Source organism: Lampris incognitus, chromosome 20, assembly GCF_029633865.1.
Source record: "Lampris incognitus isolate fLamInc1 chromosome 20, fLamInc1.hap2, whole genome shotgun sequence".
NCBI lineage: Eukaryota > Metazoa > Chordata > Actinopteri > Lampriformes > Lampridae > Lampris > Lampris incognitus.
The window spans coordinates 5,171,949-5,186,705 of NC_079230.1; the positions used below are offsets into that span (position 1 = coordinate 5,171,949).

Consider the following 14,757-nt stretch of genomic DNA (forward strand, 5'->3'; position numbering starts at 1 on the left):
TTGCTTAAAGTAACTACCAAATCAATGTGATTACGTTGTGTAGCCTTCTTTGCAACCTTATCTGCTGTTTCATTTCCTTCAATGCCAATGTGTGCCGGTACCCATAAAAATGATACTGTAAGACCCATCATTTGAGTCCTTTATCATGTTTGTTGTACCTGTATTAAAATGCCTGGTCTGCTGTCTGAATGGCTGTATTGTAAACTGGCTAGTGGTGAACTTGAGGCTGAACAAATCATTTCTCTCAACGGTCTCGTTTCCTCTATCCACTGCACTGCTAACAATACTGCTATGATTATGATATTTCCTCATTGATCCTTTTCCCTACTTTAATATGAAATTCTGGAACAATCAATGCTACTCCTACTTTATTTACTGAACTCTTTGATGCAGCCGTATAAATCTGGACGCAACTGTGGTGATTATCAATATAAGCCTGTATGGTATGTGAATCATAATTAAACTCTTCATCCTTATTCTACTTTTCTAATAATGTGAAATCTACGATGGCATCTGGAAGTAGCCAAGGTGGTATTGCTGGCAAAGGCGCTGTTGGACTAATGTTTAATGATCTACTTCAAGTTCGATTGCTTTCTGTGTCATTGTCCATCCAAAGCTTTTTGTTTCCCTCCTCTCCTGGATGATCCTGACTATGGCCCTGTAAATGAACCCAGTAGTTCAAGGATAGCTGTATCCTTCTCATTTCTAGGGGCATGTCTTCCATTTCCACCTGTAATGCTGCTGCTGGGGTTGTTTTAAATGCACATGTGCATAATCTCAAAGCCTGATACTGCATCTTATCTCATTTTTTAGAGAAGTGTTTGCTGCTGACCCATACACCACACAACCACTATCTAATACTGACCCAATTAAACCACTGTATATGGCCTTCAAAGCAGTTCTACCTGCCCCCCATTCACTTCCAACTAAACACCTCATTACATTTAGTAGCCTCTTACATTTGTCCACGACTTTCTGAATATGTATAAACCATGTAATTCTTTCATCAAACCATATCCCTGAAAACTTAAAAGTTTTTCACGTTTTCCAATTCTTGACTATATAATTTTGGTTTAATTTCATTATCAATTCTTTTCCTTGTAAAGAACACTGTCTTTGTCTTATCAACTGAAAATTTAAAACCCCATTTATATGACCATTCTTCTACTTTCATAATAGCCCCCCTGCAGTTTCTTTATAATGAATTCCACATTTCTTCCCCTCTTCCAAATTACCCCATCATCGGCAAAAAGCGAAAGGCCCATTTCCATAAATACATCATTTACCATTATGGAAAATATTAGAGGGCTTACTATGCTTCCTTGAGGTGTTCCATTTTCAACAACAAAATTTGCTGAATATTTTTCCTATTCTAACTTGTATTGATCTTCCTTGCAAAAAGTCCTTAATCCATCTACATAGTCCACCTTTTATACCTAATTTACAAAGTCTGATTAATAATCCTTCCCCCCACACCATATCGTATGCCTTCTCTATATCAAAAAAGACAGCCACTACACTTTCTCTGTTTATCTGTGCTTTTCTAATTTCATGTTCTAAAATACAGCTGGATCCAAGGTATTTCTTCCTCTCCTGGTGGCTTTCAAAACAGAAAGGGACCCAACCCTCCAGAAAATATGCAACTTCATCAACCATGGATGGCCTACAAAGGAGTTCAACTGCCAGCAGATGTTCGTCAGTACTTTACATTCAGGGACGAGCTCATGATTGAAGATGGCATTGTTATGAAAGCCCCAAAGGCAGTAATCCCCAAATCACTACAAAGGGACAACATCACAATCCTACATAGAGGCCACCCGGGGACAGAATCAATGAAACACAGAGCAAGAGACATTTGTGTTTTGGCCCACTATGAGAAAGGAGAATGAGAGGAGAACACTTTCATGCCCTGTCTGTCACAGCACAAAACCACACCAACAAAAAGAGCCACTCAAGCTACATCCCATCCCACTTCTGACACCATGTAGAATGACGAGTGGTCAGACACTGGAGAACATTTAACAAGTTTATTAACTGGAACAACAGCACTATTTGTATGACTGGCACCTCTGCTAATCATACCAAACTTCCACCGATCTAACCGGCAGACCGACTGCTGGCGTACTTCCTGTAGCAGTAGTAGGTCGTCACCTTAGTACGGTGGCTGTTACATGTCAAACATGTATTGTAACAAATACAATGTTCTACACACACTTCAGCCAATGCTATCTGTCATGTGTTGCTATCAGTAAAAGGAGCCTATTCTACCAACGTCACATTTTATGTAAGCTATCACCAATGGCTTGTCTCATGAAGGCAGGGAATGGCTAACATTTATCCTTTTCATTAAAATGTTTTAATTAGTTGTTCGCCTTCAGCCAATTTAAATGTGTGATGATATTTTTACAATCCTACTAATGTAAGTTATTATATTTTGTTGGTCAAAAATAATGGAATGGAATGCAAAATTAGCCATGCGACTGGCGAATTGCTGAAAGTAATATTACGTTGCCTACAATCAATGTGTTTATCCTTTTGATGCCATGCTGAGTTAACTATTTTTAACTGAAGTTATACATTGTCTTTTATAGAGGAAACATGCAAGTCAGCTGAAGAAATATAGTGAACTGACTACAGCAGTCTGCGAGAGAAAATCCGAGGCTGGGATGTCTTCCTCGAATCTCAAACAGATGACGCTTGAAGAAACAAAGCAAGTCAATCAGAGCTGTGTTGACAATGCGGTACTCAACTTTATCGTTCAAGGTCTCCAGCCCTTCTCTCTTGCTGAGCAGCCAGCATTCCAAAGCCTTGCCCAAGACCTACAGCCAAACTGCACCATTATATCTCAAACCAGTGTGCGGCGCAAGATTGATAAAGCCACAATAGCGCTGAAGGAGCAGGTGAAGGAAGCAATGAGGAAGACTCACACATAGCCACAACTGATTGCTGGACTGCAAGGAGGAGGAGTTTTATTGGCGTTACAGCATATTGGCTGGATCCAAGCAGTTTAGAGAGGGATTCTGTTGGTCTTGCATGCAAGCAGTTGAAGGGCGCTCATATATTCGATGTCTTGGCAGGTGCGATGAATGACATGCACTCAAAATGTGAAATCCGTGAGAAAACAGTCAGTACCACAACTGATAATGGCTCAAACTTCATTAAAGCATTTCGTATGTTTGGAGTAGATGAAAATGTTAATGCTGATGAAGTAACTGATGTAGATGTAACTCAAGACGATGAGGATCAGGATGAGGAGGTGGAATCCATCGATGTTGAAGCCATTATGACCGATGATGACGGCCTCCAGTACCAACTTTCGAAGCATCATTGGTGCGCTTGTCATTTGCTAAATTTGGTTTCTACAGTGGATGCCAATAATGCAAACAGGACGTAGGCCTACATGAAACTGTCGAGGCCCGCCTTCTCCAATCTCAGGCTCTCTGGAACACGACTGCAAGGTCCACTACTGCTGCAGAGGAGGTTGAAGAGCACTGCAAACTTCAGCTGGTACAACCTAATGCAACAAGACAGAACTCCTTTTACATGGCTGTGGAGCGGATGTTGAGAATCCTCAAAGATCAAGGAGAGGGGGCTGTGAGAGCTGTTTGTGCTACACTTAATGTTCCAATGTAAGTCGTGAATGTTTGTCTTTTTTTACCTACAGTAATACTTACCTCTATGCTGAACCTGGAGAGAGAATTCCAAGTGAATTATAGTACTTACCTCTTCGAGGCCTTGTAGAAAAGTATTTTTTAGATTTATTACACTAAGTAATCCATTACCTTGCTAGTTCTAGTTCTAAACCTTCCTGCATGATTTGTCCAAAGAACAAGGAATAATTATGTCATATCCTGTGTTAACTGAAATAACTGGTATGTTCAATCAAATGTATCTGAATGCAATGCATTTTTGTGTGTGTTAGGTACAGTCCAACTGACATTGTCTTTTTGGGTGAATACGCCAACACCATGGGTCCAGTTGCTAAGGCAATAAATACAGTACAGGGAGAATCCAACATTCAGATGGGATGGCTGCTCCCTACAATCTCATCTCACCAAGACCATTTCTCAAGTTAGTGTACACACTTGCTACACTCAGTGAGTTTCCCACACACTCCTCTGCTATCAGCCAACAGTTCAACAGCCATCCATCAATTATCTGAACCACTTATGCTGCTCTCAGGGTCTCAGGGTGGTGGGGCCAACAGTTGACGATTGGTGCACCTGCAGAGGACACCTTATAAGACTACCTTTGTTTTGTTACACATGGACTTTAAGCATCTATCTAAGCAATGTAAAATAAAGTTAAACATGGTGTCATACATGGTGAAAGATTAAAAGTAAGCAAACATCAAATATGAATCGCCCTCACGGTCCCCCCCCCCTTTTTGATTACTTTTAATCAACAACAAATCGCCTAGATAAAGCATCAATGAAAACAACAATAGATATATAGTTTGGGAATATCTTACTTCACACAGAACGACTGTGAGGCCTCTCTGTCAGTTGTAAGCCAACTGACATGCACCAGGTTTACATCAACACACTCCACATAAACTCAGCAGTCAGACAGAAGTCACAATCATCCCATGTCCTCTCGAGCCAAACATCTCCCCTCACTCTTGGCTAGAAATGAGTAAAAGCCTCGAGAGGTGACCTGCACTAATGTGAGCGGATATATCACAATAAAAACCAGGGCTGACATTTGGGAAAAACTTATGTGACTGCTCAAAATCCATCTAAAACACAACATAGTCCCCGGTAACATCAAACAATACATGATGAAACAATAAATGAGAGATATATTCATAACACACATGTAGATTGGTTACAAACTAACTAAGCATTAACATAAGGAAAGGCAAAGAAACAAATAACTCCAAATAAAGGAAAGGGTCTTGGGGAACTACTCTATTAAATGAAGTGACTGTAGACACTTGCTAAAGATCCTCATTATTTCATGGGGTCCGCGGTGGCGTAGCGGTCTAAGCATCGGCTTGGTGTCGATGCAGTTGCCCACTGGGGACTGGGGTTCGCGCCCCGGTCTCGTCAGATCCGACTATGTCCGGACTCGATGAAGCAGCAATCATTGGCAACGCTGTCTTCGGGAGGGGGGCGGAGTCGGCTTGTGTTCGTCATGTGAATGCGTCTCTGTGTGTGTCGGAAAAAAACAGTGGTTCGGCTTGGATTCGCCTTGTCACGAAAGTGGGGAGGCGCTTTCCTTCGAGACTGCCGGCCGGAGAGATGCAGTTGGCGAACGCATGCAATACGAGGGTGGGTGTTTGAATTAAAATAGGGATCAATTGGCCACTAAATTGGGAGAAAAAAGGGAAAAAATCAGAAATAAAAATTTAAAAAAAAAATAAAGATCCTCATTATCATCACGATCATATGGTGGAACCCAGGGATCAGCAAAATGTTGAACTTTCACAGCATCAAGAGACAAGACAAGATAAGACAAACTAAGACAAGACAAGACAAGACAAGACAAGACAAGACAAGATAAGATACGATACTTTATTGTCATTTAGCGCACACAACGAAATTTCATTTGGTGACTCTCAGACCAGAAACACTAGACAAGGTAAATGATTTAAAAAACAAAAACAAAAAAACAAGATAAAAACAAGAACAAACAACATTTAGTATAAATAAGTGAGGTAGCAAAAATGATGATAAGACAATAAAAGACAGCAGTGGCTTTTAAAGCTCAAAATAGTGCATGGGGTTATTGCACATAGTTGTCCATATTGCAGCGGCTTTAGTACCAGTTAGTCCTCAGCAGCTGTAGGCAGGTGTGTGTGTGTGTGTGTGTGTGTGTGTGTGGGTGGGTGGGGGGGGGGTGGAGGCAACAGCTCTGGGGAAGAAGCTGTTCCTCAGCCTGTTAGTCCAGGTTTTGATGGTGCGGTATCTTTTCCCTGACGGCAAAGGGCCGAACAGACAGTGACCTGGGTGTGTTGTGTCATTGCGGATGTTGCTGGCTTTCCTCAGCATCCAGGTCCGGGAGCACAACTCCCACAATCCTCTGTGCTGTCTTTACCACCCGGGCCAAGCCCTTCCCGTTCTCTGCTGTGCAGCCGGCATACCACACTGTGACACACTGACAGAGGAGGCCTTCTGGCCTTCTCTCCTGAGAGGGGAGACCGGCTTGTTTAAGTTTCCTGAGGAAGAAGAGCCTCTGTTGAGCTTTCTTCACCAGGTGGGAGGTGTGGAGTGACCATGTGAGTTCTTTAGTTATGTGGATTCCCAGGAATTTGATGTTATCCACAATACGCACCTCTTCACTGTTTATGTACAGTGGGGGTGGAGTGGTCTTCCTGGATGTCCTAAAGTCCACAATGATCTCCTTTGTTTTACTGATGTTCAGGACCAGGTTATTGTCTGAACACCACCCAGCCAGATGTTGGACCTCCCCTCTGTAGTGTGTCTCCTCGTTGTTGGTTATGAGTCCCTCTATAGTGGTGTCATCCGCAAACCTCGCTATAGTGTTGGAGGAGTGAATGGGGGTACAATCGTGGGTGAAGAGGGCTGGACTGAGCACAGCCCTGCAGCACACCTGTGTTCAGGATGAGGGTTGAAGATGTATGGTTACCTATCCTGACATTTTGTGGTCTGTGAGTGAGAAAGTCCATAATCCATGAACAGAGTGAGGTGGTTAATCCTAGGTTGCTGAGTTTGCCAGCAAACTGTTAAACGCTGGTGTTATTTCTATTACTACCTCTGGTTTGGGCAGATATTGTGTCCAGCATGTGCTCTTGGGTGTGACATGGAGGGGGTTCAGCCCCTTTAACTAATCCCCACATCGTAATTATCCATAGCCCATAAAATTTGTGCCACTTCTTGCAACTCTGATGAGCCATGGGGGAAATTTCTCCAACCCCTCAAGTTGAATTTACTGCTCTGTGCTAAATGCAGAGTCTGTTTTCTCATAAAAGTGCCCTGAAATGGGCATCTATATGCTTACATTCATGGTGAGTACTGCACTCCTTCTCCCCTTGTCTCCCACATGTGGTCTTGCGAACACTGAGGGACCCATGGCCCTAAATCCTCCCACTGGGTGTCAACTGTTTTGACTAGAGGCACATGTGGTGTCACGTTACACACCCAGTGGAGCTGAGTTATGGCGGGGGTCGGCACAACCATTAATGCGCTCATGTCATCATCCCAGTACATCCGATCACTAGTCATAAGATCACTTTCCCTTGCCTGAACCAAACTTTCTCAAATCCCTCATCAGCTCCTTCGCTTACATTGGCTGTAACATGCAAATCAGAATCTTCCATGAACGTGTGCTGTGGTGACATGTGAGTATGCACCATTTCAAGCAAGTCAGAGGTTACTGATCTCGACCCCGACGGCAGCAGATCACATTGGTATATGTACAATGGCTTGCCACGCCCTAATTATACATACTGACCTGGGATGCCTGATACTCCTTCCTCTGTACAATGCAATACCAGGCCCAACGCACACATCAGATCTCTGGCTAACACATTTACAGGGCAACATCTGGAAAAGAGAAGAGTGGGGGGGGGGGGTTTCTGTCACCGTCTTCTGTGACGACCGACAACGGTGTGGTATATAATCCTCTTACTGCTACACTTAATGCTCCTTCAGTAGGAGCATTAAGTACAGTATCTACCACCAGGGGCACTTGAAATTCCATCCATGCATCCATTATCTGAACTGCTTATCCTGCTCTCAGGGTCGCTGGAGCCTATTCCAGCAGTCATCGGGCGGCAGGCGGGGAGACACCGTGGACGGGTTGTAAGACCGTCACAGGGCTCACACACACACACACACACACATTCATACCTAGGGACAATTTTAGTACGGCCAATTTACCTGACCTACATGTCTTTACACTGTGGGAGGAAGCCGGCGCCCCCAGAGGAAACCCACGCAGACATGGGGAAAACATGAAAACTCCACACAGAGGACAGCCTAACCACTGTGCCACTGTACCGCCACTTGAAATGAATTTCGTGTTATTACTGAAACCTTAGCTCCAGAGTCAACCAAAATGTAATGAGGTTTTTTTTTCCCCTGCCATTTCTAAAATCATTTCAGGTAAATTCTCAATTGTGCTCACCTTTGTCATATTGAATACGCTTTGACTGTCATCTGTTAATGTATATGTATGTGGTGTCGGGGGGCATTCATCAGACTCCAGAATCTCCCCCGTCCCAGCCGCCAGTCACGCTTCACATTCGGGGTACACACCGCCTGTGTCCTGTGGGTCCCAGACTCTTTCTTGGTTCGGTACAGTCTTCTGCCCAATGATCAGGGGCCCCACAGTTCCAACACCCCTCATCTCGAGGCTTGCATTACAGGGTCCTCTACTCGGAGCTCGGCCTCTGCTCTGAGGGGGACCGCCGCGTCCTCTGCTTCTCCCTCTGCCTCTGTTGGGGCCCTGCTGAGTCTGGAACTGTGCCAGCTGAGCTGATGGCTGATTTCTTCCTCCATGCCGTCCAGGAAATAGGACTTGAACTGCCGTTCATACGGGGAGTCACTTCGTTCATTCGGCAGCACCGGTGGTACTAGACCACTGTTTTACCTGAACATCTTAGTCAATCTGACTAAAAAGTCCAACACAGTCTCTTCAGGCTGCTGTCTACAGACCTTTATTGTCCCCCATCTCATGGTGGCTGCAAAACTGGCTCTCATTCTGCCACATTGCCCCTTTACACGACACCAATAATCGGCATTTGTCTGCCAGTTATATCGATCGGTTTCATCCTGGCTGTACCCACCTGGCGTGGAGGCGGGGCGGTCACCGGGCTCTGCGTAACGGGCTCCGCTGCTGCAGCCAGCTATTGTGGGGATTCTGGGTATAGACGGGCCAGCCGCCGTCAGTCTGCGGCAGGTTGCTGCTGAACTACGGGTCTCTGATGAGCGGCCGAGGCGGGGGAAGAGATCCAGGTCCTTCTGTGAAAGCTGAGGAAAGTGATTAATTGCCCCCCCCCACCCTTATACATCTTCTCACTGTTCTTCGGCCTATTTCTTTTCTCAGCCTCCTTTTTCCACATCTTCCAACTCCTTTGTATTTTACTTTCATATTTTCCCATCTTATCCTCATGCTGCAGTTGTTTTTTCCCTCTTTTCAGCTGTTTTACAGTAAAACTACCAGTTTCAGGAAATCTAAATTTCTTTTTTTTAAACACTGAAAGGTGTTTACAGGAATCATCATTAAGTCTTTCACACATAAGTTCTACACATCCTGTCAGACAAGACTTGTCAGTTAAAAGTTTGCTTTGTTTCTTCCCCATTCTTCTAATCTGCAGTCACTCTTACCTGGAAATTTCCTACCAGGACCATTCAAATGACATGATTATTTCTTTCGCCAATGGGTCGTCACCCCTAAGTGAGTGTCATTACCTTCAGATGTCTTCACGTGGTCTTCAATACTGTATCCTCATTTAAACAAAAGCCGTATCACACAAATCCTTTCCCCACAATCTCACAACAGTCTCTTCTCAACCCCAGGAGTCGACTACGAGCTGTCCTCAGGGGAGGTAGACTTCCTGGGTCTTAGGCGATTTCTCAACCCCATCACCAGACGGGCCACCCAGCTTTAATCCAGACAGAGAGTGGGCCAAAGAAGAATATGAGTTAGGCACACTGGACGAGCCCCCAATCTGTCGTGACCATTATTCAATTCCACTCTGACATTAAATGAGGAGAGAGACAAACATCTCTTACAGTATTGTCACACGATTTTAATAAGTTCAATGAACAGGCGCACACGCTCAGATGCTTGTGTGTGCCAATCAATACAGTAGTCGCTCTTATAGGGCAGTTGTCTGTTCTCCCCCTCCTTATCTCGCGTCTTCCAGCTCTCATCCCACCCAGACATTTCTCAAATTAGTGCGTACACACTTGCTACACTCAGTGAGTTTCCCCACACATTCCTCTGCTATCAACCGACAGTTTACCAGCCATCCACCAATTATCCGAACCACTTATCCTGCTCTCAGGGTCTCAGGGGTCGTGGGGCCAACAGTTAACGATGGGCCTTTATTTGTGCAACTGGAGAAGACGCCTTTGTTTTGTTACAGATGGACTTTAAGTATCTATCTAAGCAATGTAAAATAAAGTTAAACATGGTGTCATACATGGTGAAAGATTAAAAGTAAGCAAACATCAAATATGAATTGCCCTCACAGCACCACGTCATAGGCTTTCTCTAAAACCACAAAGACACAATGTAGTAACTCCTTCTGGCCTTCTCTAAACTTCTCACTCAACATTCTCAAAGCAAACATCACATCTGTGGTGCTCTTTCCTGGCATGAAACCATACTGCTGCTCGCTGATCATCACCTCTCCTCCTCTTAACCTAGCTTCTATTACTCTTTCCCATATCTTCATGCTGTGGCTGATCACCTTTATACCTCTGTAGTTGCTACAGTTCTGCACATCACCCTTGTTCTTGTAAATCGGTACCAGTATGCTTCTTCTCCACTCCTCAGGCATCCTCTCACTTTCCAAGATTGTGTTAAACAATCTAGTTAAAAACCCCACTGCCATCTCTCCTAAACACCTCCATGCCTCCACAGGTATGTCATCAGGCCCAACTGCCTTTCCACTCTTCATCCTCTTCATAGCTTCCCTCACTTCCTCCTTGCTAATCCACCGCACTTAACGATTCACTATCCTCACATCATCCACCCTTCTCTCCCTCATTTTCTTCATTCATCAGCCTCTCAAAGTACTCCTTCCACCTTCTCAGCACACTCTCCTCACTTGTCAGCACATTTTCATCTCTATCCTTGATCGCCCTAACTTGCTGCACATCCTTCCCAGCTTGGTCCCTCTGTCTAGCCAATCGGTACAAGTCCTTTTCTCCTTCCTTAGTGTCTAACCTGTCATACAACTCACCATATGCCTTTTCCTTTGCCTTTGCCACCTCTCTCTTCACTTTACACTGCATCTCCTTGTCTCCTTGTATTCATCTCTCTGACCATCACACTTCTTCTTTGCCAACCTCTTCCTCTGTATACTTTGCTGTACTCCCTCAATCAACCACCAAGTCTCCTTGTCTTTCTTCCTCTGTCCTGATGACACACCAAGTACCTTCCTAGCTGTCTCCCTCATTATTTCTGCAGAGGTTGCCCAGCCATCCGGCAACTCTTCACTACCACCCAGTGCCTGTCTTAACTCCTCCCTAAACTCCACACAACAGTCTTCCTTCTTCAACTTCCACCATTTGATCTTCGGCTGTGTCTTCACGCGCTTCCTCTTCTTGGTCTCCAAAGTCATCCTACAGACCACCAGCCGATGCTGCCTAACTACATCCTCCCGTCACCACCTTGCAGTCTCCAATCCCTTTCAGACCACACCTTCTACAAAATATATAGTCCACCGGCGTACACTTTCCTCCACTCTTTTACGTCACCCTGTGTTCCTCCCTCTTCTTGAAATATGTATTCACCACAGCCATTTCCATCCTTTTCACAAAATCCACCACCATCTTTCCTTCCACATTTCTCTTCTTGACACCATACCTACCCCTCTCCTCCTCACCACCATTGTTCCCTTCACCAACATGCCCATTGAAGTCCGCTCCAGTCACCACTCAAATCAAATCAAAGATACAGACCTACTGGATATAAATATTTGAGATACTGTCTAAAATGGTCAACATCCAGTTAGAACTGGACCCGCTTTTAATCGTTCTCAGAAGGTCTGATATGCAGACCAATCTGACAGCCTCTCAACAACACTTCCTCTGTATTTGCCTTATTCCAGCAAAGAGGGTTTTTTTTGGAAAGAAAAAGGGGTCCCTACTACTAAAATGTTGCTCAGCAACCTGTCAAAACCTCACATCTGGAGAGAATAAGTTATGTTTTAAAAGATAAACTTTCACGGCTTGAAAAAACCTGGTCACCCCTTATTCATTACCTTGCTAGTGTGACTAGCTAATCCTACAATCAATATATTTCACTATTAATCACCTATTGAGTAGTGGAAAGATGGGGAGGCTGGGGGAGGGACTTTTGGTTATATTTTTGCATTTACTTAAGCTCTGCTGTACCATTAATATGTAATATGTTATATTCATCTACCTGTTTTGCAATAATATGTAATATGTTATAGTCATCTAATACCCGTTTTGCATTAAGCATCTATTGCTCTTTAGTACTCTGTTGTTTTTCTTTTTGTTTGTCACTTGAGTACATGAAAAATGAGCACTGGAAATCACATGTGTACATGGACAAGGTAACTGCTCAAATAAAATATATCTAAAAAAAAGTATCAAGATTAGCCTCCTGAATTTGCATCCAAAATGTTGTCAGAACTTTCATTTAGAATTTCCAGCACAGCCTCCATAACCCTCAACAGCGAAAGAGGCAAATAAAATACAAAACCTTGCTAAAAAAAAAAAGAAAGAAAGAAAAGGAAAAAAAAAGACCCCATATAACAGATGCCAATTCACGGTAATATTATCAGATGACCTCTGTGTTCGCCAAAATATGGTTGATAATTTGTGCTGGAATTTTTACTTTACAAATTATGGATATTGCCGATTTGCAAGGGAGTAAGATCACAGATGACCTTCACAAATATTACAAATCACTAGATGCCTCCAGGTAATACCAGTACTGTGCGAATAGGACACAAGTACACAAATTCAAATGATGATCTGATCGTGGCATGTGAACCATTTTTTTCCCCACGAGATGAGCCAACTAATCCCATTTTCTTCTCTGTGATGTCATGTGCTTTGTCCGACAGTTCTTTTGCCGAAACCCGTCACCACAATCTTGACACCAACAGGGATTTTCTCCCTTGTACGTATTTTCATGTGTTTCTGCACAACTCTTTTTTGAGAAAACCTTTTACCAAACACAGAGCAAGTGAAAGGTTTCTCTCCTGTATGTGTTCCCATGTGTGTCTGCACATCTCTTCTTTGAGAAAACCTTTAGCACAGACTGAGCAAGCAAATGGTTTCTCCCCCATATGTATTCTCACATGTGACTTCAAATGATCGCTTCTACTAAACCAGAGGTGGCTAACCATGTGCCATGGAGAGCCATGTGTATGCAGGTTTTCATTTCAGCTGGACTCAACACCAGGTGATTAGCAACACTTCAAACAAAGAGAAAGAAAGTATCAGTGAAATACCTGGTGTGGAGTCGGGTTGGAATGAAAACATGCATACACATGGCCCTCCATAGCGCATGGTTAGCCACCACTGTACTAAACCCTTTACCGCAGACAGTGCAACTGTAAGGTTTCTCTCCTGTATAGGTTCTTATACTAATCTACAAAACACATTTTTTTTTGAGAAACCCCTTTACCACCTCGGACTGTGCAACTAAATGGCTTCCTTCCTGTATGTGTTCTCATGTGTGCCTCCATATTTCCATTTTCAGAAAACCCTTTACCACAAATCGAGCTGGTGAATGGTTTCTCTCCGGTATGCATTCTCATGTGTGTCTGAATAACTTTTTCTTGAGAAAATCCTTTACCACAGACTGAGCAACTGAATGGCTTCCCTCCTGTATGCGTTCTCGTGTGTGTCGGCGTGTTTTTTGAGAAAACCCTTTACCACAAACTGAACAAGTGAAAGGTTTCTCTCCTGTATGTTTGTGTGAAAAAACCATTTGCCTCAGACCGAGCAAGCAAATGGTTTCTCAGCCATATGTATTCTCACATGCCGTCTTCAAATGTCCACTTCTTTTAAACCCTTTAAAACAGACTGTGCATTTGAATGACTTTTCTCCTGTATGTGTTCTCATGTCAGGAAAACTCCTCTTTACGATTTCTCTCCTGTATGTGTTCTCATGTGTCTCTGCATATCTCTACTTTGATAAAACGTTTTGCCACAAACTGAGCAACTAAAGGGTTTTTCTCCTGTATGTGTTTTTATGTGTCTATTCATTTCTCCTCTTCGATAAAACGCACTACCACAGACTGAGCAACTGAAGGGTTTCTCTCCTGTATGTGTTCTCATGTGTGCCTGCATATTTTCATTTTGGGAAAACCCTTTACCACAAACTGAGCAAGTGAATGGCTTCTCTCCTGTGTGTATTCTCATGTGTTTTTTCAAATTTTCGCTTCTACTAAACCCATTACCACAGATGGTGCAACGAAATGGCTTCTCTCCTGTATGTGTTCTCAAGTGTGCCTGCATATTTCCACTTTGAGAAAACCCTTTACCACAAACTGAGCAAGTGAATGGCTTCTCTCCTGTATGTGTTCTCATGTGTCTCTGCATATCTCTTCTTTGATAAAACTTTTTGCAACAGACTGAGCAACTAAACGGTTTCTCTCCTGTATGTCTTATTGTGTGTTTCTGCATTTCTCCTCTTTGAGAAAACGTTTTGCCACAGAATGAGCAAGGGAATGGCTTGTTTCCTGTATGTGTTCTCATGTGTCTCTGCATATCTCTTCTTTGATAAAAGCTTTTGCCACAGGCTGAGCAACTAAATGGCTTCTCTCCTGTATGTGTTCTCATATGTGCCTGCATATCTATATCTTGAGAAAACCCTTTACCACAGACTGAGCAGGTGAACGGTTTTTTCTCAATAGATCTCTGATGACTTATTTCATTATCTTTTGTATCCACACCGGACCGAGGTTCTCTAGTTTTGTTCCAGTCATCACTGTCTTCAGTCTCACTTTCACAAAAGTCTGAAGGGAGTGACTCACCATCGCTAGTTAAATCTAAATCACCATCCTGATCTAGGTGACTGGCTGGTTCTGACAGTCCAAAGTTCTCTCCATCAGGTTCTGTTTTCATCTGTTCAGTT

At 43.4% G+C, this 14,757-nt stretch overlaps 1 protein-coding gene across 1 annotated transcript; it reads right to left on the reverse strand.

Moving 5' to 3' along the window:
* Positions 1 to 13,760: 13,760 nt before the first annotated feature.
* LOC130130961 (gastrula zinc finger protein XlCGF57.1-like) lies at positions 13,761 to 14,474 on the reverse strand. Its single transcript, XM_056300824.1, has one exon. It carries the CDS (start codon positions 14,472 to 14,474, stop codon positions 13,761 to 13,763), a length of 714 nt encoding a protein of 237 aa, XP_056156799.1.
* Positions 14,475 to 14,757: the final 283 nt, after the last annotated feature.